This window comes from Aptenodytes patagonicus, chromosome 11, assembly GCF_965638725.1.
Source record: "Aptenodytes patagonicus chromosome 11, bAptPat1.pri.cur, whole genome shotgun sequence".
Lineage (NCBI taxonomy): Eukaryota > Metazoa > Chordata > Aves > Sphenisciformes > Spheniscidae > Aptenodytes > Aptenodytes patagonicus.
In genome coordinates, this window is record NC_134959.1 from 5,733,572 (window position 1) to 5,757,873 (window position 24,302).

Sequence of the window (24,302 nt, forward strand, 5' to 3'; positions counted from 1 at the left end):
TGTATTTAATAAACACTGAGCGTTTGTTGCACCGTTTGGCTAAAACCACCCGCGTTCCGCCAAGCAAGCGCCATGGAAAGATGGCGACGCCCTTGGACCGCCTTCCTTCCCCGTGCCCGCCGGCGCTGCCCGCCGGCCCGCTCCTGCTCCCGCCCCAGGCACGGCGGCACAGCGGCCTGCCGGCGGGCCACGAAGCAGTTCGCTCCCCGGCTGCCAGACGGCTCTCCAGAGACCGCGAAACCCGGTCAGAAACCGCGCCGCCCGCTGAGGGGACCCGGCGACAGCCGCCCCCTCCCGCGCGCTGTAACGGCCACCGGTAACGGCCGCCCCTGACGACGCCCCCGCGAGGCGGGAGCTCCGCGCGGCACCGCCCCCCGGCCGCCCGCCCCCGGCAAAGATGGCGTGGCGAGCGCTGCGGCGTGTCGGGCCGGTCCTGGCGCCGCGCTGCCCGCGCCTCTCGCCCCCGCCGCTGCGGCTGCCCGCGGCCCGGAGGTTGGTCACCAGCTCGCTGGTGCTGTCCGGTGAGTGGCGGCCGGGGGGCGGCGGGAGGGAGGCGCGCGGCGGCCAGCGGGAGAGCGGCCCAGTTCTGCGAGGAGTCGTCGCTCCCTCTCTGTCAGGGTTGAGGGGAGGGGAGGGTGGGCTGCTGCAGCCGGGCCGGCCTTCAGGTGCTGCGGGCAGGGGCGGACCTCGCCTCCCGGCGCAGCCCGGGGGGGAGCGGTGCCGGCCGCGCCGCTGGCTGCACCCGCCTGTCCGCCAGCCTGCCGCCTGCAGCAGCCGGTGAGGGCTGGAGTGGCCTCCCTGCTCTGTGCGCGGAGCAGCCCCGGAGTTTGAATCTCCGCCTGCCAGACCCTGCTGTGCAAAAGTACTTCGTAGCGAGGCGTGTCTTGTGTTTTAGCTGCCCGTGCGGCTAGGAAGAGCACGGCCGGGTGGAGCGGGATGCTGCAGCTTCCCCTGGGCTGTGCTCGTCTCGGACGGGTCATCTCCACCCGCTGGTGCAGGGCTGCCCATATGGGAATCGGGGAAAAGCCTCGCAAGATGGCTGAAGCCTTGCAGGGGCTTATAGCTGCAGGGGACAATTAATGCCTCCTTGCTTTTGGCAGTGCGGGTTTCCCCCGTCCCTTGTCCTGGTGCTGACACTCTCCCAATTTCTCCTCCCATGAGGAGCTGGTTCATCTCCGTTAACTGGCAGAAAACTTTTAACCTCCTCTCCATGCAGCAGTTTTTCAGCAAAGTGGCCCTGTCCCCTTCTGGGCGCAGCTGCAGGCTTCACTGAGTGGGCCGAGTGTGGAGAAAACAAACTTGACAAAAAGAGTGGATAGCTTTTCCTGGGATCGTCGTGCTGAAACAGCTTGTTGATAGCTCCAAGGAGCATCAGCAGCAGTACAAGAAAGGGGCCAAAATGGGTGGATGGAGGAGGCAGGCCTGCAGCAGCCCCAGCAGTTAGATTGGCGTGGGCTGCCAGGAAACCTGAGCCAGATTTTCAGGGCCTTGGGCTTGTTCAGGCTAAAGAAGTTTGGCTCTGTCTCATCAGCTCCTGTGCAGTGTAGCTACAGAAGTGGTAAGGCAGGAGATGGCACACATCAGTGCTTGGTGTGATTTTGCACTTAATGTAGTTAATTCTGAAAGTATCTCCTGCTGTCGAAGCTCTCTTTGAATGACAGTTAGCCACAGAAGTCTGAAAAACAGAATCCGTGGTACTCTAGCAAACAGAAATGTTGAAAAGGCGGGACAGAAGAGGAGGAGAATATGCTATAAAAGTAATGACTGCCACTAAGAAGAGGTCATAAATTTCCTTCCAGATAGGTTAAAAGACTATCTGTTTAACTGCCTTCTGCTGCAAGTGAAAGAAATAACATTTATTAGTCATTATTTATAAATTGAGTCAAGATCTAAGCTGTTTTCACTATTCTAATTGTTTAATATACCCATTGTTTTTCTGTAGATATAACTTGAAGGAATAACATAAATTATGCTTTTGGTTTAGGCAAAGAGGAAAAATTTTCTACGCCTCTTTGTGGAGGTGTGAGTTTTCCTTCACTCTTCAGGTATATATTTATGAAATATTTAATAGAAGCAGGCTAAACTAAATAAAGGTCTGAATTCAGAATGTGCTGGTTAAGCTGAAACCAAAGTCATGTTGAAGTGAACGAAGCTGGAGTAAATTTAGCTGCTTTTCTGAAAAAGAATGCTTATAGAAGAGATTGGGTATGCTTTGACATCTCGTATTCGTTTAATTTGATTTATTTAATGAGCTGATCACATAAGCTCAAAGTTCAAATTTTGAGATTACTTATTAACTGTTTTTCATTTGACCTTTATTTGTAGTGTTTTTTGTTACATGGTTAGAATTTTTCATTTTTCCCTTTTTTTTGTCCTTCAAGAAGCTTATGTGCTCTTCTAACTGTTGAGAACATTTTACTGGTGTGTTCCAAACGGATCATGGAAGTCTTCTGGTTTTCTCTCTTTTTTTTTTTTTTTTAAACCTTGCTTTATAAACAAATCTTATACAATATTATTATCCTACATAAAATGATATTGGTTGGCTTCTTTGTGACATGTAATGTCACAAATGTTCAGCTTGGGTTTGGGATTCTGTGTCATTCTCCGTTCTTATGGTTCATTACTCATTTCCAATGAAATTCCTATGGGTTTAATGTCTTGACCTAAAATGATTTAAGACGTTTGATTTCTTCTGTTCATTAGAACGTGTCCTGAGAGATTTTTGTAGATATAAATAATGCTAGCTGAAATTCTCTGGGTTTTTTGAGTGATAATTCATGGAAAAATACTTCATATTTGCGTTTTACTCAAAATTTTTCATGTACTGTACTGGCAAAAACATGTATTGCTCTACTGAGGTCTATAAAACTTAGGCCATCTTCAAAGACAAACCATTTTATCTGAGACTTGCTTCTCTTACACGTTCAGACATAAGACGATCACTACAGTTGAAACAGCTTAAAATATGACTGACTTACAGTGGAAAGATTTTAGCAGGTCTACAGTGAGAACTTCTGTTTTCTTCATGTATAAGTTTAGAAAATATACAGGTATTTGCAGAAGTGTAGTTTCTCTAGTGGGTATAAGGAGTCCAGCCTGGAGGAGGAGTCTGAGAGGAGAATTTTGAACTCAAAAGGAAGGTCCAGCTGTACTACTCTGGCACTAATCACACAGGGAGCTGTGTTTAAGAAGTTATCTTCTCCAGCTTCTGCAACATCCCTTGCCTGATTGGATAGGTGCTACAAGTGAAAATTAAAAATAAATTAATTAAAAAAAAAAAAAGGGGGGGGGGGGGAAGTATCTGTGGGGAAACTATGGAAATGAGAAAACAGACAAAGCAGGCTGAAAATGCTCAGAGTAAAAAAGTTCCAGGTAAAACGTTAGCAAGAAAAATGTTGCCTGTTTCAATTACTTCTTTTGAAGTTTCTCCATATGACTTTATAAAAAGAATTGCTTCTAATAAAAGCTAGCACAAGCTGCTCTGAATCTTACAGATCTAAAATATATGTAGAATTGTAAGATTGCTGTGAAAAGACTTAAAATAAGCATATATTTAAGACTCTGTTAAAACTATACAGAATAACTACTGCGTTCTTCTCACAGTAACAGTATTAACAGAGAGCAAATTATTTTAAGTAACAGTTGCCTGTATGAGTCGCCTTATTAATTTGCCCTGTATTAATTTGCCTTAATTTTACAAAGACCTGTGACAACATTAATCGGGGAGAAATAGACTCTATAGGAAATGTCAGGGGGAGGGAGGGGAATCAGCCACTTCTGCTAGCTAGGTTGCAACTTTTTTACTTCAACCGATGGCTCTATTTAAGTACTTTGAATGAGATGCTGCAATGCTGACAGTGTTTCTAACGAGTCACTAACACTGGCCTTCCCAGGAATAATAGAGTGGTTGTCAGAAACAAACACTAAATATGCTTGAAAAGCCGCTATGCTATCATAGAAATGCACAACTGAGTAAAGTACCATATGTGCTTCAGATGTATACTTTTGTTTGAAGGAGAACTACTCCTTTTGCTCCTGTACTTTATCAGTCTCTAGAAGATTGCACAGGAACTAGTAATACTCTCAGCAGAACACCTAGTGAGCTTCTACCGTGTCACTAAGCATGTCATGAGCAGAACAAAATGCTTCTGTAAATTGTATGTGCTGTTTAAAATATTTTCCAAGAAAAACAAACAAAACTAACCTCAGTAAAAAACCCCCACAGTTTAAGGCTGCAAATGTGTTATTGTATTTAAGTGAGCAACATGTCACTTATTTCTGAAATATCAAGTTTGTTTCCTTTTAGCCCGCAAATTCACAGACAAGCATGAATGGATATCTGTTGAAAATGGCATTGGAACAGTAGGAATCAGCAATTTTGCACAGGTATTGATCTCTCCCCCCTTACCCAAGTCTGCAGTATTTATTTATGCGTACCTGCTCTTGTCCTTGCTCTTTGGACAGTTACTGGGTTTTATTGTTCTAATTACATATGCTACACACTGAGTGTGATTTTTGGACTTGGATCTATCACATTATTTGTGAAGTGAATGCTGCTTCAGCATTCTGATAAATTCTTAATCACTTCACATTGAGCCTATGGAGAGCTGAACTTGATGAGAGACTTAATGGTTCAGCAGAATTTAAAAACTTCCTTTATTACTTCAGTTCTTATAGGCCTGAGAAGTTCGTGGCTATGTGAAGAGGACATCATGCGCTTTTTAGGCCAAATTTTCCTTGAACATGAATACGGTGCAGTCCCTCTGGCTAAAGAACAATTGTGAATAGAAGTACAACATGGCATATTTCTTACTCTAGGATAGAAATTCCTTTGGATGTTTTTTTTTTGGTTTGTTCTCATGCAAGTACTTGATTTGGAATAGTCACAGCCAAATTTGGGATAGAGATTCACTGTATGTGAAACTGAAGAGAATCTAATATGAGAAGCTATCAATGAAGTGGAATTAATTTTCTTAGGACAAGCAGCATTTCCCATATCTCAGTTTTCTATAAATAACACTAATACTCTACACGATCCCTAGTCTTTTGTGAGGTAGGGTACGTTTGTCAGTGAAGAGGCAGAAGCCTATTCTGGCTGAGCCGATTCTTGTGGTGATAAGGCTCCTTATTAAGTCAGTAAGGACAAACTGTATGCTAACAGCTCCCCAGTTGTCTGTGTCTCTGGGGAGGACTCATTGCGTTTTCTTTCAAATCGCACTGGAAGTAAATCCTCTGTGCTTTGTAACAAAAAGGTAATTCCCTCAAATCATTGGGAACTTTGTCCTTTAAAACTGTTGTTACTCTAGCTGATGATTAGAAGATCAGCAGATGTTATTTCTCATTCTGCCTGAAGAAATCTGTATATAAACCTTGTAACTCAGCCTGAGGGTTATTAATACTGTAATAGATAAACAATAATTTGGCATTTGGGGCATGATAACAAAACAGTTTTTTCAAGTTAAATGTCTAAAAAGAAAAAGTGAAAAATATGCAGTCCTTAAAGAATGAGAACTAAATTTAGAGACAGAGATTACTTATATACAGTGATTCTAGAGTTACTGTATCAGATCTCTGCTATGTATAGTTTCTTTAATGTATGCTTTGATGCTTTTGTTTTTCTTTTAAGGAAGCATTAGGAGATGTTGTTTACTGTAGTCTTCCAGAAATTGGGACAAAATTGAGTAAACATGGTAAGTTTCAGCTCTAACTTCTGATGAATTACTCTACTTATCCCACTATCCCTTTGCAAAGATGAATTTTATGAAGTAATCTTTGTGTTCATTAATACCATTATAAATCTTCTGGATGCAGAATAAATTCAGGTATTTCTACAAGAGACAGCTTTAATTTTGAATTCTCACTGTCAGACCATGCATGGTAGCAGAAAATACCTGCTCATTAAACTGTGAAGACATTCATTTAAAAATCAAACATTTGAAATATATTTTTGTAATCATTTTATCTCTACTCTGTTTTTAAAATATTTATGCTTTGATTTGGACTTGCTAGTGTTTAGGCTGGCTTATTTGTAATTCTGCAGTTACGCATTTCACAAGTTGCATGATGTGAAACATCTAATTGACATCAAGCTCTAATTTTTCTATGAATATACAGACTCAGTAATTTTTGGGTATCAACTGTAATCATAGATTTTTGCTCATTAGCAATGTACAAATTGTTACATTCTTAAACATTCAGTTACGTAATTTTCCATGTTAAAGAAGAGTGAGTGTTAACAGGTAAAAAGGAAAAGCCTATTTCTGTATTAACCTGGAGAGCTGTCTCGCTAGTATATGAAGAAAAGATTGTCATTAGCTTCAGACATTGCAGAACAAGAATGTGGATTTACTGAGGTAAAGTAGCAGGCCTTTCTTTTGCCATCCTTCTTGTGGAATAGGTCCGTATCGAACTGTTTTGGCCAAATCTATTACATTGCATTGAATGGTGAATGTTAGACAAAAGATCTTTCTGTTTAGGGTTTTAATTAACCAACTTGTAGTTTTGTGTTATCTAAAGGAATTTCATTTCCATTTAGTTCGTCTCTTTTCTACCCGTTCTGGCCCTAGTCTAATTCCAAGCTTTCCCAGAACATGTTGTTCTCTGATTCCTTGTGCTGATGCCTATCTACTCTTCTGACAGCTCTGTGTTCCTCCAGGCTCTGTCTCGTTTGCTTGTGGCTTAGAGTTACTCTGGACTAACATTGCTCCAGGCACCATTTCCATAACTGCCTACAAAATAGAAAAAAGGGAGGAGTGGCTGGGTGATTCCAGTGTGGTGCTTCTGAATACTAATGTGTGTTTTCCAATGAGTGCAAACGTAACACTTGATAGTGTTTCTGAAGAAAAACTGGGATTCCTGAAATTGTGGATGTGTCTATTTTGTAACCAAATTATGTATAAAAAGCTTTAAATTGTAGATAGAATGCATATTTAGGTCTCTTGCAGCAAGAGCTGGATGTGGTTTCTTCTAAGCCTTTATCATATCATATGCTGTAGGGCTTTAGCCAAAGGATTAGCCAAATGTAAGAAACTTCTGTGCCTTCTGTAGTAGCCAGCTAGCTAGTGTTATGCAGGTTCCCCAGAATAATTTGGGAGCATAAACATCGAATTTAATACTGCTGATCGTTGTCATAAAGTTGGTGACTTCAATCTCTTTGACAGTTTTCCTTGCTCAAGATCAAGATGCTTTTTCAATGGCTAGGTCATCACCAGAACGTCTTGACTAAAAAACTAAAGCGCTTTCTATTTTCCTCTTAAAAGCGTTCAATCATGTTCTGCGTTTCAGATGAGTTTGGAGCTTTGGAAAGTGTGAAAGCTGCTAGTGAACTCTACTCTCCTCTCTCGGGAGAAGTGACTGAGATTAATGCTGCCCTTGCAGATAATCCAGGGCTTGTCAATAAATCTTGTTATCAAGATGGTAAGATCTCATTTTTATCTTTCAATAATGAATACCACCTGGATTCTTGCTATCACAAATGGCTCTGCAATTCCTAGTTCTTCCAGTTCAATGGTATGGAGGCTTAAATGGAATATATTGAATATAGTTCAAGCCCAGTAAAATTTAATGTGATCGTAGTCTTGTCTTTGCTGACAGCTACTTTACAATGTATTCTTTTCAGACATAGGCTGTGGTTGAATTTAAATCTCTTTCCCTTGATTGCATTTCTCTTTTTTGATCTTGTGACGGCTCATGATACTGAGAGGTCAGGCTCTTTTACTCTTTGTAGACAGCGTGTCCTTAATGCCACTGTCGGAGGCAGTACTAAATTAGATAGCTGGTCTGACTCAAAAGGCCATTTCTTAGGACAGGTTGTTTGTGTAGTTTTTAAAGTATTGAAACATTGTTTTGCCTGCACAAGAAGTCCTGTTGATTCTACCAGTGTTACAGGGCTTGTGTGCCTACTGGGAGTACCTTTCTAGGGCAGTAATGTGAATGAATCTTTCTTGTAGGATACTAGCAACCGTTTTTCTTTTTAATTTCCTAACTACAGGTTGGCTTATCAAGATGACTGTGGAAAACCCTGCTGAACTTGATGAACTGATGAATGAAGATGCCTATGAGAAATACATAAAATCCATTGAGGAGTGAGCTGGAATAATGAAATAAATCCATATAAAATATTTCAGTGTAGTTTGTCATCAATGAGTGAAGTAGAGAATATCCAGTTTTGGCAACCTGAAAAATACCACTTATGATCACATATACAGGCCATAAATAATTGCAGTGATAAAAATGTTTAACATCTGCATACCTGTGAGGGTTTTTTATTCTAGATTATCTGATTTATGTAACTTCAGGATGTTATCTATGATATTTTGGTGAACAAAATTTATTTGCTAAAATATATACTTCCCACGATTCATCTGACAATCAAATTTAGTAACAGCCTTAATATGGTAATTCTGTTGTAGACACGTGACTGTTCTTGTAACCTGGACTACAGCTTTCCCTGAAATACTTTTCTGTTGCTCCCAAGATACTGAAAAGCAGTCCCTCCCTAACTTCCTAATATTTTTCCTAATTATAGTTGCAAAGATGATACCAAAAAAGGAGAAACCATATCAACTACCTCTTTGCATGATTTTTACTTCATTACAGAATTTATTAATCCTTTATGTTTTCCTTCTTCATTTTACTATGTAATCAAATAGTTCTGCCTTTGAGGCAGAAGGGTATGGTCCTTGTCTTCTGTTTTTTATGCTTTCTTAGTATGCAAAACTCATGCAATGATAGTTTATCAAGGTTCTGGAGTGGATTGTTTAGGCTGTATTTTTTTTGCCTGGTAAACACTAACTATGTCAAGTAATTAAGGAATTCTACATCTTGTGCTTAGCAATTGTGGTGATTTCAGAAGAGTTAGATACTTTTGAAAATTGTGTGATCAGTAATAGTTTGAGATATAATGTATCCATCTGTGTCTGCCTCTGAGATCACGTAGGCACACTGCTGTAATGACATCACAGGAATGAAACTAAAACTTTCACTTTGCAAACCAGTAAACTAAAGCAGCTGATTCCATTAGACTTAATATTTAACAAATCCATAAAAGTGCACTCAAAGTTGATGTGACATCTAAGGGTAAGGTTGAGTTGTACAGACCTGCACTTTAGGAAAACATAATAGTACAGCAGAGTTTTCATCTAAAACTTTTTTCTACAATTTTAAAATAGTGATTAGAAGCTAAGCACAAAACAGGAGCAAAAACCAAGTATCTGTAAGTTGATCTAAGGGGAAGCAGGGGGACGTTTAATCCCTATAAGATGAAGATGACAAAGGCAAAATTCATATTCCTTTGGAAGTTACTTTCAAAAGCACAGCCCTTCTAAAGGGCAGAAACACACTGCAGGTTATACAGAAACCTTTCTAGTGTATAAAAATGTAGGTCTTTCTTTTAAGATCTGAAGGGATGTCAAAGTAATTGGTGGGTTTTTCTAGATCCTAGGAGCTAATTTTTCCTACACCAGTCACAGATAAAAGCCCTGCCAAGAGACTCTACTGTGTATTTAAGATAAAACTATCTTCTCCATAGGAGTTAAACTGCAAAGTGACTGAGGAAAGAGTGGGTTTGACTGTTCCACGGGAGCCCTAACTTGGCAGTGGCTGATAAACAAAAGTCTCCAGTGAACCTAGTGTAAATGCCTTGAAAACTGTCAGTACTTACCACGCACAGTATCATGCAGTATTTATCGTGACAACATGCCAGAGAGCTGGGAGCTTGAGCCTGGCCCTGGCCCCTTACAGACTTCCCATGCCAGTTTGGGTCTTCAACCTCCCTGTGCACTTTCCAAAGGGAAAGAGAAAGTTTGTTTTGAAGTAGAATGAATGCGGGCAAATGGAGATAGGAATGCATGAAAATGTTTCCATTTGATACTGTTTCATCCACTCTTTTTTTTCAACTTTATACTGGAGAGTAATAGGCCCTTCATTCATTGCCATGTAATATACGACCCTTGTGGATCTCCCTTTAAAGGTTAGTCCAGAGCATTATAATGCATTTTTATACAATTTTTTCCTTAAAAAGTTTATTTTCTTTCCTTTTGATCATGAAATAGTCATTTCTGTAATCCCCTAAGGAACCTGGGGAATAGTAAAAACTGGCAAATCTGATCTCTTCCTCAAGCTTTGCCCTCATCTGTGTGTTAGCAGTGTTTATAAGGTTACACATGAGTATGGATAAATGACAACTTTCTTGAGAAACCATCTGAAACAGAATTCAACCTTTCTTTCATGGTGTACAGTTGGAGAATGGATGTTCCTTTGCTTGAAGAGGAGGACCGGGAACCTCTCTATCCTTAGTCCTTTTAGGGTTTTATATGACCTTGAAGTGATTTTTTAAATTTCCCAATTCCTCTTAAAATGGGAACAACAATATTTAGGTGCTTTTCTTGTGTGGTTTATGCTGAGAGCTCTGGTGTTCTGCAGCTATTTAGGCCAAAGGATGGCTATTGGAGCAAATATTTTTATATCTTTCTACAATCCACTCAACTATCTGAACTATGCTGCCAGAAGAATGTATTCTTCCTTGTTTGATGTATGCTACGCAAGCAGAGCTCCTAGCTTTCGAATAATCCCGTAACTTCACTACATTCAGCAGCAGCAGGAAGCCTCAGGCAGACCACCATGCACAGGTTGGAGCCAGCCTCTGCAAGAGCATGAACGCGAAACTTGCCGGCATGAATCCACAAAGAATGCCTTTCGTCAAAATAAAAGATGCAATGAATGTGTATTAGCTTTGGTCTATGACACAATTTTAAATGCTTTTGTATAAATCAGGAGAAAACATTGAACTTGTTCGCCAGTGTGTGCTCCTACAGAAAATGAATAAAGGAAATTATTTTTTACAAAATAACCACTTTATCTGTGACCTCTTAAGTCTTGATCCTGAGTTTAAGAACTTAACACTCGTAATTACTGGATGCTAAACATTATAGACTCAGTAGAGAGATTGGTTTTATGGCAAATTATGATTTCCATACTTCTCCCACAACCGCTAATTATGTCTATCTTATAGGGGTTAATTATATTATCACCTTCCTTCTGTTCCACAAGTACCAACCCCTTTATCCCTCAAATTCTTTAACTGAATAATATAAACTGAACTTGGAGATAATTTTTTTCAAGCCATGTCTAGTTTTGAAGATTTTTATCAACATTAGTCCTGAAAAGATTGCATACCTAAAATTTTGTCTGGTTTTCAACCAATGAAGTGCTGCCTCTCCTTGTGAATCTTGACCCATCATATATATATAAACACAAATCATGTAATTGTTACTTCTGATCAGAGGGAAAAAGAATCAATGGTGTAAAACTCAAGCAACAAAAAAATACATAAAGAATAACACTTGGTATTTTGATGAACATAAAATAAGGGCAATGTCAACTTCACTGTCATTAAATTAGCAGTAACACAATTACCTAAGCAGCTCTGGTGGGCAGATCTCAGTTTCTAATGCCCCCTTAACTGGTGTCTCCAGGCAGTTGATGTCCTGTGGATAAGGATCCTCTTTCCTGTTTCTTCATACTGACAGACTGGGAATTTGCAATCTTCCTGTAGTAATGGCTCCCATCACAGAGTTTTAATACGCCAAACTGACACATGAAGGACATAACGTCTATCTTCACATCAGCCTAGTCACGTGAATAAACAGGCCTCTACCAATAAATCAATCCAGAATGAGCCTCAGCTCCTCAACTGAGCACGTGAGACTTTTCTGTTGTGATGTTGGGAGACATCACACAGCAAGAGGCCAAGGAAATTGCACCTCCTGCACTGCATATTTTGGAGAAGAGAAAGAAAACCTAAGAAGTGTGCATAATTAATAACACGAGTTCACCAGTGGGTGGAATGCTCCAGGTTGATAAATGGTGACGTGCCAATTTAAATAATTGCAAATTAAAAAAGAAATTATTGCATAATTTCACCACACGGTGGCACTCGAAACGTTAAGGACAGTAACACAGGGGCAAGGTGAGGAAGTGCGGTCAGCCTGGTTCTCTACTTCAGCTGCTTAGCCGCTAAAAGGTACTGCACTGACACCTCAGCTTCGGTGTAATTCACTTTCCGAGGTCAACTTCAAGATCATAAAAAATATTAAGCACATCTTGCTTCATTGAAAATGTTTAAAAAAACCCCACTTCTCACAGCACTATATGTAACAAAGGAATTATTAACTTAAACCTCATTTTATTGTACCCATCATCTTACCATCTTTCTTCTCCCCCAGTCTCCTCTTCCCCCTTCTTGCAGCACGCCTAAAATTTGGCCTGGTGAGGAAGGGGTGTGCATGGGCAGTCTAAAATTTTACCAAGTTCCAAACGTGATGCCAGCCATTACGTCAATAGGAGCCTTTCAATAGCAGAGAGAGATTGAGGTTCTTCCACCAAAGCCACAGATAAACTGCTTTTACATTAATGAAGCTGCATCGGGCTCAGAGAGACTGCAAAAGTCACCTACGTACCACAGTGCCATTTCTACAGACAAATGTGTTTTAATGTGGTGAAATGTGACTGGACTGATGGAAAACTGAACATCCTTTGGCAAGCCATTTCCAGGGAATATGACCTCATGGATGTAAGACAATATTAAAAGACTCTTGAGCAACGTCCATCAGTGTAAATTACCAGCAAGATATGCTGCAGATGGCACAGACAAATTTTGAGAGCAGCTTAGGAGTGTCCTTAATGTAATTTTCTCCACATTCCCCACACTACTTGAGACACAGTCTTAGAGGAACAGTCCTTGGCAGGAGAATTTAGTCTGTGGTATCTGGATTGGTTAGAGTTTGCCTCACAGTATTGATATCCCTCTCTTCCTGACAAAGCATAATTCAGTCACTTCAGACCTGATCTATTTTAATGCAGTACAAGTGTCCTACCGCCTCTGCTATTACAGTTTTATTTGTCATTCGTTTATAGTGTTTAATTATTTATGCTATTGAATGTATTTTGCTTAGAGATGTATTTTAATGGAGGTACAGCACTTGTACCTTTCTCTAACCATGGAAATCAATCCACAAGATAGGAGGATGAGTCTGCACTTCTTAGGACTCAAGAGTACTTCTGTTTTTCAGCCATCACCCCTCTCCCTTCTTCGCTGCATGGGTCTGGATCAAGAGAAAATGACAGAGAATTAAGTATTCTTGGCAACTCCTGTCAGTTCTGACAACCCCTCCCTTGTGTCACAACAGGTAAGGCAAAGCCAGCGATAAAACTGGTGTAATATCACCATTGCACGGCTCTTTTTTTTTTCTGCAATGTATCATCCTCATCTACAGCTGAAACATTTTTGCAGCTTTCTATTAGACTAAGGGGCATTTCTTACATCAGGTTGGCCTGGTAAATGTGTTAGACAACAAAGAAGAGAATTCAGCCGTTCAAAACCTTGATAGGAATTTTTTTGTCTACTTCCCATATCTTCCATAGGTTCAAAGAGTAACTGAAGGACAACATGGTCCTTTAACGCATGCCCCTGCTTCTATGTGATCTAAAGTAGTATTTCTAATAGGGAATCTAATACAGTCTTGCAAAGGGCCACTCTTTAGAGGTAGCACAGACAACCCTTATTTCTCCTTTCTGCCTGCCCCTGTATACACGGAGAGTTGCAAGGAAGAAGAGGCAGTCATCCTGAGGTCAAAAAAAGGTTGGGAACCACCATGGCTCTAGCTCATGACAACAGCAGGAGCTCTTGGGATGAGGTTGCATGAGAACCTGAGCTGCTCCCTGGTGCTCCCCGCTGCTGAAAGACCAGGCTCTTGCTCTCTCTCTCCCTTCTCTCTGTACCTGATCCTCCTCACTCTTGCCACCTCTGCCGCTGAGAGAGGCTCCCCCATTTGAGACAGCCACGGCATTCAGTACATCCCCTGGGCCAGTTCAGCTCATCAGTCAGAGCAAAAATTGTTGGTAGATTCCAAGAAGTGCCCAGAGAAGGGCGTTAAGAAATAGGGATTGTTATTCTCATTATTAGTAGTACTACTATAGGAATACTTCATACATTTTAACACTTGTTATTAATAAGACTCTACTGTATGTAATTCTGATTGTCAGATGAATTACTATAAGCATATTTTGTCCCATGTAAGAGTGAAAAAAAAGAAAAATTAATCCAAGACTAAAGAACAATGTAAAACTATTCTTTTTTTTTCATTTTACAGCACTATGACTTCATCATAATCTTCACCCAGAACTGTAATCTCATTACTTCAGGATCACTCAAGCATAACAGCAGTTTTAAATTCAAAGCATATGCCTTACCAAAGAGAAAAGGGAAATTATACTCTATTATTCTAATTATTACAGTCTAATATTTATATAATGGCACCTTAAGAAAACAGTTCTGGATTCTGCAATTTATGTGAGCTAGAAGTTCATTTTTACTTGAACAAAAAGATTAGATAGACGTAAAATCAGAAAACATTCCCTCTGGAAACAAACTTAAATCTGGGGCTACATTTTAATTACTTTGCTCTTCCAAAGAAACACATGAAAATATTATTATTTATTATTATTAATAAGCAACAGCTACGCAGATGTTTCTGAAAGAGTACAGAAAAATAAGTTTTACTAATTACATGAGAACAAACATGTAACATTTTTTCTCCTTATGGCTATACGGCTTTTATCTGTATTATAAAGAAGGCTTAAAAAGTGTTGGTTAAAGAAAAGCTGAAAACTGTTCTTGGCATTGTAAGATAAGATGCTGTCTACAGTGAAAGACCGTGAAAACTAGTGCATTATAACAATTCAAGAAACAGATATTTTGAACTCAGCAACTAACAGAGAAAGAATATTTGGAAGAGTCCTTATGATTCATTTAGCTAATACCTAGATAGCCTCAATTCTGCATCGCCACTGGAGGAAGAGGCATGTGCTGGTTAAAGATAGAGCTTGGCTGCAGTTACTGCTGAATATACATGGGGCTTAGAAACCTTCCTCCTAGTCCTTCAGCACTGAAAAATTTAAACTGTTGTTTTGTTTTTTTAAATGAAAATCACAGTTCTTTTCATAAAAATCACATTCTTTTCTCATCTCTTCCCTCTATGAAAGCCACTACCTCCTCTCCTGAAAGACTGGTGTTTCTGTACTTTCTAGCACCTAGCACAGGCTTTTGGCAGTTAAATGTTGAATTGCACTTGAGGATGTTTCAAGTGTTACTAGTGACCATAACGATGCAAAGCCAGGAAGGAGTAAAGTCACGAACAGCTGAAGTACAGGCATCCCTTTCTGAACGACAGACTGCTAAACTATGTCTGAAACGGTGTTAACAATACAAGACTATAAAGACAGCTACATACGTTTATGCCCACCGATAATCTCAGCCTATCTTCCTGAAAGACGGTTACACTTCAGAAGACCAGATTACCAACATCACTCAGCATACTGCAGCTTCCATAGAGAGCCCTCTTAACGGAGGCTGCCTGAAGACAAGTTGGCTGGAAAATCTGGCCCAAATATTAGATATTTGTCTTCAGATGTGCAGGTACATCACAACATGTCTTCATACATGCACTATGGATGAATTGGAACATAATTGTTTCAGATCCTCAACAAAAAAGAACTCATGGTTTGTCAGTTTAAAAAAGAGGTTTATATTCACCACTTGCTCACAATTTGTATCATTAATCTTTAATGACAGTTAGAAGCTACAGGTTTATAAATATAGATTTTTCATAATTGTGACAACCAGTGACTAGATGCGGTTTTGGTGGAAAATTGTCTGAAATACTGTAAGGCTAGGTAAATTACAAGGCATTATTAGAAAACATTGATCTTGAACTTTTGGTGATATTACATTACTTTTACCAACATTAGAAACAAACATTACTTGGTGAAATATAAACATTGCAGAAGAAACTACAACCAAAAGTAATTTACCAGTTAAGTACATAGTTAACAAACAATTTTTTTTTTTTTTTTAAACAAAGTCAAGGTAAATCAAAGAAACAGTAATAAAAATTTGCATGTTAAGGAACACTGTCTTCAACAGACAGCATCTCCATTACAGGGAGAACTAATTTGTGTAACACTATACAGGAGGAGTTATGTTTGTTTAAACCATTCCAAGAACAGTAATTTTCTGTCACAGCAGTCAATTTTCCTGCGTTACAACATGGATTCATGTCCAGCTGCAGGCAGGTTTTGCACCCAGCTAGAGCTCATTTTGTATCAACCTTAAAATGCCTGAACTTCATGTCAGGGTGCACCTCCATGAAGCCAGTTACAGGATGTACACAGATGTTTGTTATACCACAGTTTAGAAACTGGACTCACGAGTAATCCCAACCAATTTTAGTTTTACTATTTGTGATCAGCTTTAAAAACATATATTTTAGCTTTTTGAGTTTAAAAGTATAGTACAATTTGGCTTATTTTTAAGATAGAGAGATACAAAAATTTTAAAACTCACAGTAGTAACACAACTTTTTGTCCTAGAAGGTGATAAAGAGTAAAGTATAATGCATGAAACTTCCTTACGCAATTTTATGAAATATTGTCTTGTTACTGTTATTCAAAGGAATATGATTATGATTTATTAAAGTCAGATTGGGCAAAAAAGAGCCTAAAGATATAACACTATTAAAGACATACAGTTTCCTTAATGACACTTAACAGAATATTATATACACAACACACCAATACAACAACTATCCCGATCAAGTTAATCCCTAAAAAAACAGGTGCACCACAATATTGCATAGAAAGAAATCCCTGGTATTAATAGACTTGCACTGGAGACTAGGACTTTTTCCCTGCCTTACTAAATCAAAGCACATACGTTTTTAAAAAGCACATCTCACATTTGACACATTTCTTAGCTATATTCTTTGGAATTGCTAGTGCATGTGTTATTTCAAGCACATTTTTATTCTGCATGCTATTGTTTAATATTAAAAAACTAAAATTGAAAGGAAAACAGTTTTCCTGCCCCCCTCCCCAAATGTAATGTAAAATAATCTATGTTGCATAAAAATAAAATCAGACCTTTCTCAACAACAGAAAGTTCAAACAAAAGCCAGGATAGCTGAATGAAGAGGATATTCATAAAAGACGGGAAAATCCAGGGTCAAAAATCCTCTCTGTAAAATAATTTAAAAGTCATATTTAGAAGTTGGATAAAGAAGGAGTCCAACCAATAGCCAATGATTTTATAGCTCAGTATTCACTTTGATCATGGAAGACCTACATTCAAGTCCATACACTGATTTAAGGAAGAACTCTTACCATTTAACTGTTCTAGGGCTATTCTCTCATATAAGCTGAACCTGAGAAAACCTTCCTATTGAAACAGGTATGTTTCCCTGAACATGTTTCATTTTGAAAAATGTCACCATCTTCCATTTAAAAAAAAAATACTGATCAGCTCTACATAAGGCTAATTTTTTTTTTTATTTTACAGCAAAAATGACTACCTTTACTTCCTACCTTAAACTATTTATGTTTGAAAAACCTTAATTTCAGTGCTCAAAAATATTTTCATTTCAGTAAGTAATCCTTTCATATATTCAGAACACGTACACATGAAGTGCGTACAGGAAACAGAATTATTGACGATTTGCCAAAAGCCATGCAGTACAATTGGAAGGTGAAAGTCATTTTCTTCAGATATTCCTTATAGTGAGCACTTTCATCTCATGATACAAACTGTGCAGACAGATTAAATCCATCCAAAAGTTTTAATGATATGCATTATGCAGCATCAGATAAATAACAGTAAAAGCTGAAAAGACCATGTCTCCACAAATAGATTTCATAAAAAACTAGAACTTCTGATTTCAGGTAGAATATATATTTAGAATATCTGTGTAAGAGGTGAATATATACAATAAATATATACTGTTATAGTAACTACAGTCACAGTTGGTTTTGTTACTTAACTACGTAATTGTAGAGGTGTACCAGGAAGACATATTTCTGACTGTAACTTCTTTCAATGTAATATGGGAAAATATTACCAAATTCTTCCAGCTGCTACAGACACAGGGTTTCTGGCACAGCTGAAAATGTATCAGGAATTAGAATTTATTTTTTTTTTTTAGTATAAATTTCATTTTAATGACAAAGCCATTATTGGACTTTTGGTGAGAGAGCTAAGGAACACATGAGATTTCTTCCTAGGAAATGTTGAAAGGCACATAAAAATTTCAATATATATTTAATCATACGTTAAAAAGCAGATTCTAAGTATTTCTGTAGGTTACATTAAAATATAGAATTAGCAGATGTTTGCCTGTTGGCGCTATGGAAAAATGTTTCATGTATCTGTAAAGAGATCATGCTTTCGCATGAACAGACATTTGTTCATTCAAGTGATACATTTTTCCCTCACATACGCTGAAACAACAAAGAGTGTGCACTTCTTCTGTTGTTTACTGAGATACCGAGGCACACACATTCACATCAAAAAGTCACTTGCAAATGGTAAAAGGAGAAAAAAAAATTAATTTACCTGAAATAATGTACATTTATTGAAAATAAGTACGAGAGTTTCAGTTACTGGTTTTATGCTAATAAATAGTAATATGTTTAGCTAGCTGAAATTCCGTTTACAGTCACTTAATTGTTTTGATTCCTGTTAGAATTTCTAATAATTAGAGCAGGTTTCAAAAAATATTGCCACGAAAGGCATGGAATCACATGCAAAAAACCTAGCAGTTTAAGTGTGAAGCAGCGAACACCAATGTATATCAGACACACAGTACAATTTGACTCACTGCATAAAGTATCATTATATTGCACATAAAATAACATGGCACAGTTCATAAAGCTACCACTTTGCACAATAAATGACAGACATTTTCACATCTGCAGAGACATAAGCAATGAATAATTCACTTAAAAGTGAATTATGTGACCTAAGGATTACTGCCTTGCCTAAACCATTCTAGTATCGCTTGGAAAGGAAGGTAGCACGGGTTCTATTCATGCAAATAAAAATGCAAAGAGCTGACATTTTTTCCAGAAACAGGTTGACTTGAAGATTTTCAAATATTTTACTGTGCCTGTGAAAGTTCATTTTGTGGAACTATATTCTTTAGAAATGTGATTTTAAAAAGTTGTTTTGCTCTTGCTCCCGTTAAAATGATTGATGTTCCGCCAACTTGAAAATTATCTTCTTCAACACAAGTTTTTCTCCTCAAAGCCATCATTTATGCAAATAGTATATAATTATCATTTGGGATTTTTATTTCATTGCCATTTATCACACCGCTTCTAGCAAGCCACATGTAGATAGCATCAGACTGAAATCTAAAGGATTGGAAACTGTACATGAACGCTGCCAGTGGAAAAAATACTCATGGTCATTGCAACTGAACATGTTTTTGGAAATCTGAATAAATCTTGCCTGGAAATAAATTAACATGATAGAAATGAAAATGTGTAATCAAAGCAGTGCAGCTTTGGCATATACTACTGACAAGTTTCTATTAAAACATCTCAGGCTTCATGAATAGCATTCTCTAGTCAAAGCTGACTGGGCACAACCTTACCTTTCCAGGCTTTAAAAAGTGGGTGTTTATAAATGCTTCTAGAAGACTATGTCTTTTATTGGACTTGCACATATATCATTGATAATCCGTGACCAAGTTCAAGCCCATAAAGTTACCCACAAAATTTCATGTTGAGGATAAGCTTTACTGCTTGAAAGCTCAGGAGTCTCTGTTTTGTGAAACACCCTTCTGGTATGCTACACCCTCAAAAGGTTTAACATTCAGATTTATTGTCTGACAAATGGGGCTATAAATAAAAAGAAAAGAGCAGTAGTATCTGAACAGTATTATAAAGCCATAGCCCAATTCTGCCTACAAATTTTCAACCAAGAGCAACAGTAATTTCACCTAAGTCAAGATTAAAAAAATAGATAAAACAATAACTTGCCAGTGTACTTGATGCATGTACATCCATTTAGGTATTCCAAATTTAAAGAGTTTAAGCCACAGTTGCTATAAGGAGATTTTTAAATGATTAGAGACCTGCAGATGTTGCATAAATCAAACCACAATGAAAATTGCCATTCACTGGAAAATAATTTTGAAGTTCTAGAATTACAGCTATTCACTGTTAAAAATGGTTTTAGCACCGTTCGCATTTCTAAAGCCATTAAAACAGTAAATGGGAAATCTTGTTAAATCTTTATAAGCAAAGTTGCAGCATCAGTTAATCTAAAACGCATAGAAACTATTTTTTTCTCCGAGCGTTTTCACCATTCTACACAACACTCCTTGGTTCACTATTTGGGTAAAAAAGGCCAAGCAAAAAAATGTTTTGGAAAGCTACAACACATAAATAAAAAGATGTTTGGCCATATTTCCACCAGATTTCAAAGTGCTTTCAAACGGAGACAAGTCCTTTTCCTTCTCTCCAGTATTAAGGCTCTTATTAAAAAAAAAAAAGTTTAACTAAAAGACACTTGGGCTTTCTCTATCAAATACACCACTTAATATGCTTTAATCATGAACATTTTAAGACACTAGTTCTGCAATTCTAGCTTTATAAATGTGTACTAGCAACATATAGGATTACTTTATTACAAGATCAGGGCCTTAATATTCTAAAATGTGAAATACTCAGTAGATGCTCACAGTACATTTCTTTTATATCCTGTTTCTCTTAAAAACACAGGGATTACAAAACTGACTGGGAAATTAAAACCAAGTTACCAATACTACAGAAAGTAGTCTTGCTGTTATTTCCATTAAATCAGAAACAGTGATCTAGAGAAATTAAATGAAATACTCTTTTCCCATCAAGTTTCCAGACCTTTTTTTTTCTCCCAGAATTTGTAAGTTTAATTACTCTGACTGAACCAGAGCCTCAGGAGACAAAAGGGCTCTCAATTCCCACCAAACTCAAAAGGTTCTATGGGAACTCCACATTACTCAAGCTGTTTGGGACACTTAACCCTTCTGAGGAACACAAAAATGCAGTTAAAAATCACATTTCATTCCTAAACATTCTACAGAAGATCCAAAACGTTAAAGGCCTGATCTTACAGCCCTTCATAATCGGAAGATCACACTGACATCGGTTTTACCACTCTCAGAAGTCGTATTTGTAGAGGTCCCTCTCCTGCAAACGCATACACGCCTAAATCCTGGAAAATTAGCACCCAGATTTGGCACCAGCACAACCCGTATTCAGCTGAACTCCTGAAAAAGCAAGCTAAAAAAGGAAAATACTATGTTTGCTGCTAATATAATTTAAAACATATCTTTGAAAGCAGAAGTCAGCATGCTCTGTAATTTTTATTGATATATTTTATATGGCAAGATATGACTTTCTTCAATTTGTCTAACTAAATTTAGCCAGCTTTGTGAAATCTGCCACTTACTGAAATTACTATGAAAAATTTGGAGCATTTTGTTTTTCAGAAAGCAGGGTCCTGCATTGCTACCTTAACAAAGGAAACTCAATTAAACTGTTAACAGAAATAAAACTGAAAGTGTTGCTTGGGATGCAGACTAAAATTATGGATTCAACTCTTGCCACCTCTAGTTCCTTTGGTGCAATTCCACGACTTTCCTGCTGACCTGAACACAAGCAGCTTTATGGGACCAATCCTCCTGAAACAAACATCAGATCCTGACAAACCTTAACAACACACCACGTGAATTTTAAAACAAAACACTTGCTTTATAAAATCTCTCAGTGGGTCGCATTTCAATTAGTATGCGACATTATTTTTCTTTTCTAAATACGCTTAAACATATCCAGCAGAGTTCAAAGTTTAAAAAGAATATATCTTTGCTTTAAACCGATCAATCATTTTTACAGCATGATGAAACACAGCTACACCTGAGGGCATCCGCACTCTTGTCTTTCTGGGTTCGAAACTGTAATCTGTCCCTTAACGCTGCCCTATCGGGCCCTTAACCCTGCAGGGCAATTAACACGAGTGGGTCAGCGAGGCTCTGAACACGGACCCACACCCCGCCGGAGCCGGGCTTTGCTTAAGCAGGATTAGGCAAACAGGATGGCTGGACGACGGATGCCCTGTGACACTGCCCTCCCTGTTTCCAGAGCCTGACCCTCTTGTCTTGAGGTGACAGCAGCTGATCCTGACCTCCGGAACCCGGGAGCATTTGTTTGCACCTCTGGATCCTGGTCCTGACTAGTAAATTCTGCAAATGCCCTGCGGCCCCTCTCTCCCCACACTCCAGAGCCAGTAGCCAACACTACCACCAGCCGCCTTGGTGGTAGCCACAGTGCACCGGGAGATGGAGGTGGAAACCGTGCACCGGCCGCACACCGTGCACCCGGCCTCCCTGCCGACACCCCCGTGACAGCCTGGAAGGTTTCCCCTCGACATCGCTAGTGAAATAGAAAATATAAATTATCCATCTGTAAACAGAATTCAGGAAAACATCTTCCCGCGACTTACAGAGAAGCGGCTGGAAACGAGGCCTGCGCGGGGCCGCAGACCCCCGGGCGGGCAGGGCGGCCGGCGAGGCCGGAGGGGTGCCGCGCCCTCCCGTCAGGGGGCCCCGCCGGGCACCCGCCACAGCCCTCGGCCCTCAGCGGGGACAGGACCGGCCCGCCGGCCCCGCGCTCCCTCCGCGGGCGGCGGTTCCCTCAGGAGGCGGCCGCCCCCCGCCGCGCCCCCCGCCGCCCCGCGCCTCAGATGAAGTGGATCCAGGCGCTGCTGTCGGGATCCTGCGGCGGGCCGTCGGCGGGCGGGACGCGCTGCCGGCCCCGCAGCCGGTAGTTCGCACCCTCGTTGTTGTCCCAGTATTCGGCGCCGGCGACGCGGTAGCGGACGGCGAACTCCAGCGTGGCCTCGGCGGCGGCTGCGGCGGCGCCCAGGGGCAGGAGGAAGGCGAAGCGGTCGGTGAGGCCGTCCGCCGGCCCGGCCGGCTGGTAGGCGGCGGGCACCTCGGCGCAGCTGGCCCAGCGGTTGAGCGTGTAGCGCACCGACACGGCCTTCTCGTAGGCCAGGTTGAGGACGCGCACGGCGCCGCGCAGCCCCGCCGGCTCGGCCCGCACCCACTCCAGCCTCACCTTGTGCTGCCGCACCCGCTCCGTGAAGCCGGGGCTGGCCCCGGGCTGCGGCGGGAAGAGCGGCTCCAGCAGCGGCGGCGGCGGCCCGAACAGCACCGGCTCCAGGTCGCCCAGCGCCGGCGGCTTTCTGGTCTTGAAGAGGTCGGCAGTGCGCGGCGGCGGCAGGGCGGGCAGCGGCACCTGCGGCAGGTCGGCCTCGCAGAAGTGGCGGACGGAGGTGAGCTCCAGGCCGAGGGAGTCGGCGAAGCGCACCGTCTTGCGGCGAGACGGGCTCTGCTGCAGCGCCGGGCGCAGGCTGCGGTCGCCGGGCGTGGGCAGTGACTTGGCGCGGCGGCGCTGCGTGGGGCTGGGGGGCACGGCGGGCAGCGAGGGCTCCCGGCCGCGGGGCGGCGGCTTCTCGCCCGCCTCTTCCCGCACCACGGGCGTGGGCGCGGCGTCGCCGTCGGGGCTGCAGCCCCCCTTGCACTGCTCGGCCAGGCTGCCATAGAGGCAAGCGCTGCAGCTGAAGTTGCGCGGCAGGTAGAGCCGGGGCGGCGGCGTGGGCACCGAGGTGTGCAGCGAGCCCGCCTTATCCATGGGGGGGCCGGTGGGAGCGGCGGCTGTGCCGACGGCTAGCGCACGGCCCGGGGCCCGCCGCCCAGCTCCCTCCCTGCCGGCCGGCCGGCGCTCCTCCTCTCGGGCCGCGGCGTGCGGGTGGCGAGGCGGTCTAGCGCCCGGGCCGCGGGCTCCGCCTCTCGCCCGGACCCAGGGGCAGCGGGATCACCTCGGCGTCGTCCCCGTCGCGGCCGGCCCCGGAGGATGCCGGCGGGTGCATGTGTCCGCGGGCGGCGGCGGGACCGCGGCGTTCCGGCTGCTGCCGCTGCTGCTGCTGACGTGCCGGGGTCAGGCAGCGAAATACGTCCCGAGTCATCCTTCCTTCCCCATGGCTCCGCGCTCCCCACCCGCCCCCCTGCCCGCCTCGGCGTCGTCCTCGCCACCTTCCCTAATTACACCCCCCGGCTGCCGGCCCCCCCTCTCCCGGCGGCTCCCCCTTCCCGCTGTCCCCAATACCGCGGCTACGCCGTCCCCCTCCTCCTCCTCCTCCTCCTCCTCCTCCTCCTCGCTGTGTTCTGGGTCTTTCCTCGAGGATCTCATCCAAAAAGAGGAGACGAGAGGGATTCCCCGGTGGAAGGATTAAAATTCATAGCGGCGCTCTGCCTCGTCCGATCCGTTACAGAAATAGCTGCTAAAAGGAAGAGGCAAAGCCGGGCTCTGGCAGATTAAACGGGCCGGTAAGAAACAGCTGGCTTGCAAGTTGGATCTCGCAGTGT

The 24,302-nt window shown here is 41.6% G+C and overlaps 2 protein-coding genes across 2 annotated transcripts; one reads left to right on the top strand and one right to left on the bottom strand.

Moving 5' to 3' along the window:
- The first annotated feature begins 397 nt into the window (after positions 1 to 397).
- Positions 398 to 10,849, top strand: GCSH (glycine cleavage system protein H). Its single transcript, XM_076349066.1, has 5 exons — positions 398 to 521; positions 4,307 to 4,386; positions 5,627 to 5,690; positions 7,285 to 7,416; positions 7,991 to 10,849. Exons 1-5 carry the CDS (start codon positions 398 to 400, stop codon positions 8,086 to 8,088), a joined length of 498 nt encoding a protein of 165 aa, XP_076205181.1. The 3' UTR covers positions 8,089 to 10,849.
- Positions 10,850 to 22,611: 11,762 nt separating this feature from the next.
- PPP1R3E (protein phosphatase 1 regulatory subunit 3E) lies at positions 22,612 to 23,643 on the bottom strand. Its single transcript, XM_076348864.1, has one exon. It carries the CDS (start codon positions 23,566 to 23,568, stop codon positions 22,612 to 22,614), a length of 957 nt encoding a protein of 318 aa, XP_076204979.1. The 5' UTR covers positions 23,569 to 23,643.
- Between the last annotated feature and the right edge of the window lie 659 nt (positions 23,644 to 24,302).

Excerpts from the sequence above, each read along its gene's own strand:
- PPP1R3E (XM_076348864.1), bottom strand. The coding sequence starts at position 23,568 with ATGGATAAGGCGGGCTCGCTGCACACCTCGGTGCCCACGCCGCCGCCC.
- GCSH (XM_076349066.1), top strand. The coding sequence starts at position 398 with ATGGCGTGGCGAGCGCTGCGGCGTGTCGGGCCGGTCCTGGCGCCGCGC. Across the intron at positions 5,691-7,284 it reads GACAAAATTGAGTAAACATG|ATGAGTTTGGAGCTTTGGAA; the intron begins GTAAGTTTCAGC and ends TCTGCGTTTCAG. Across the intron at positions 7,417-7,990 it reads TAAATCTTGTTATCAAGATG|GTTGGCTTATCAAGATGACT; the intron begins GTAAGATCTCAT and ends TCCTAACTACAG.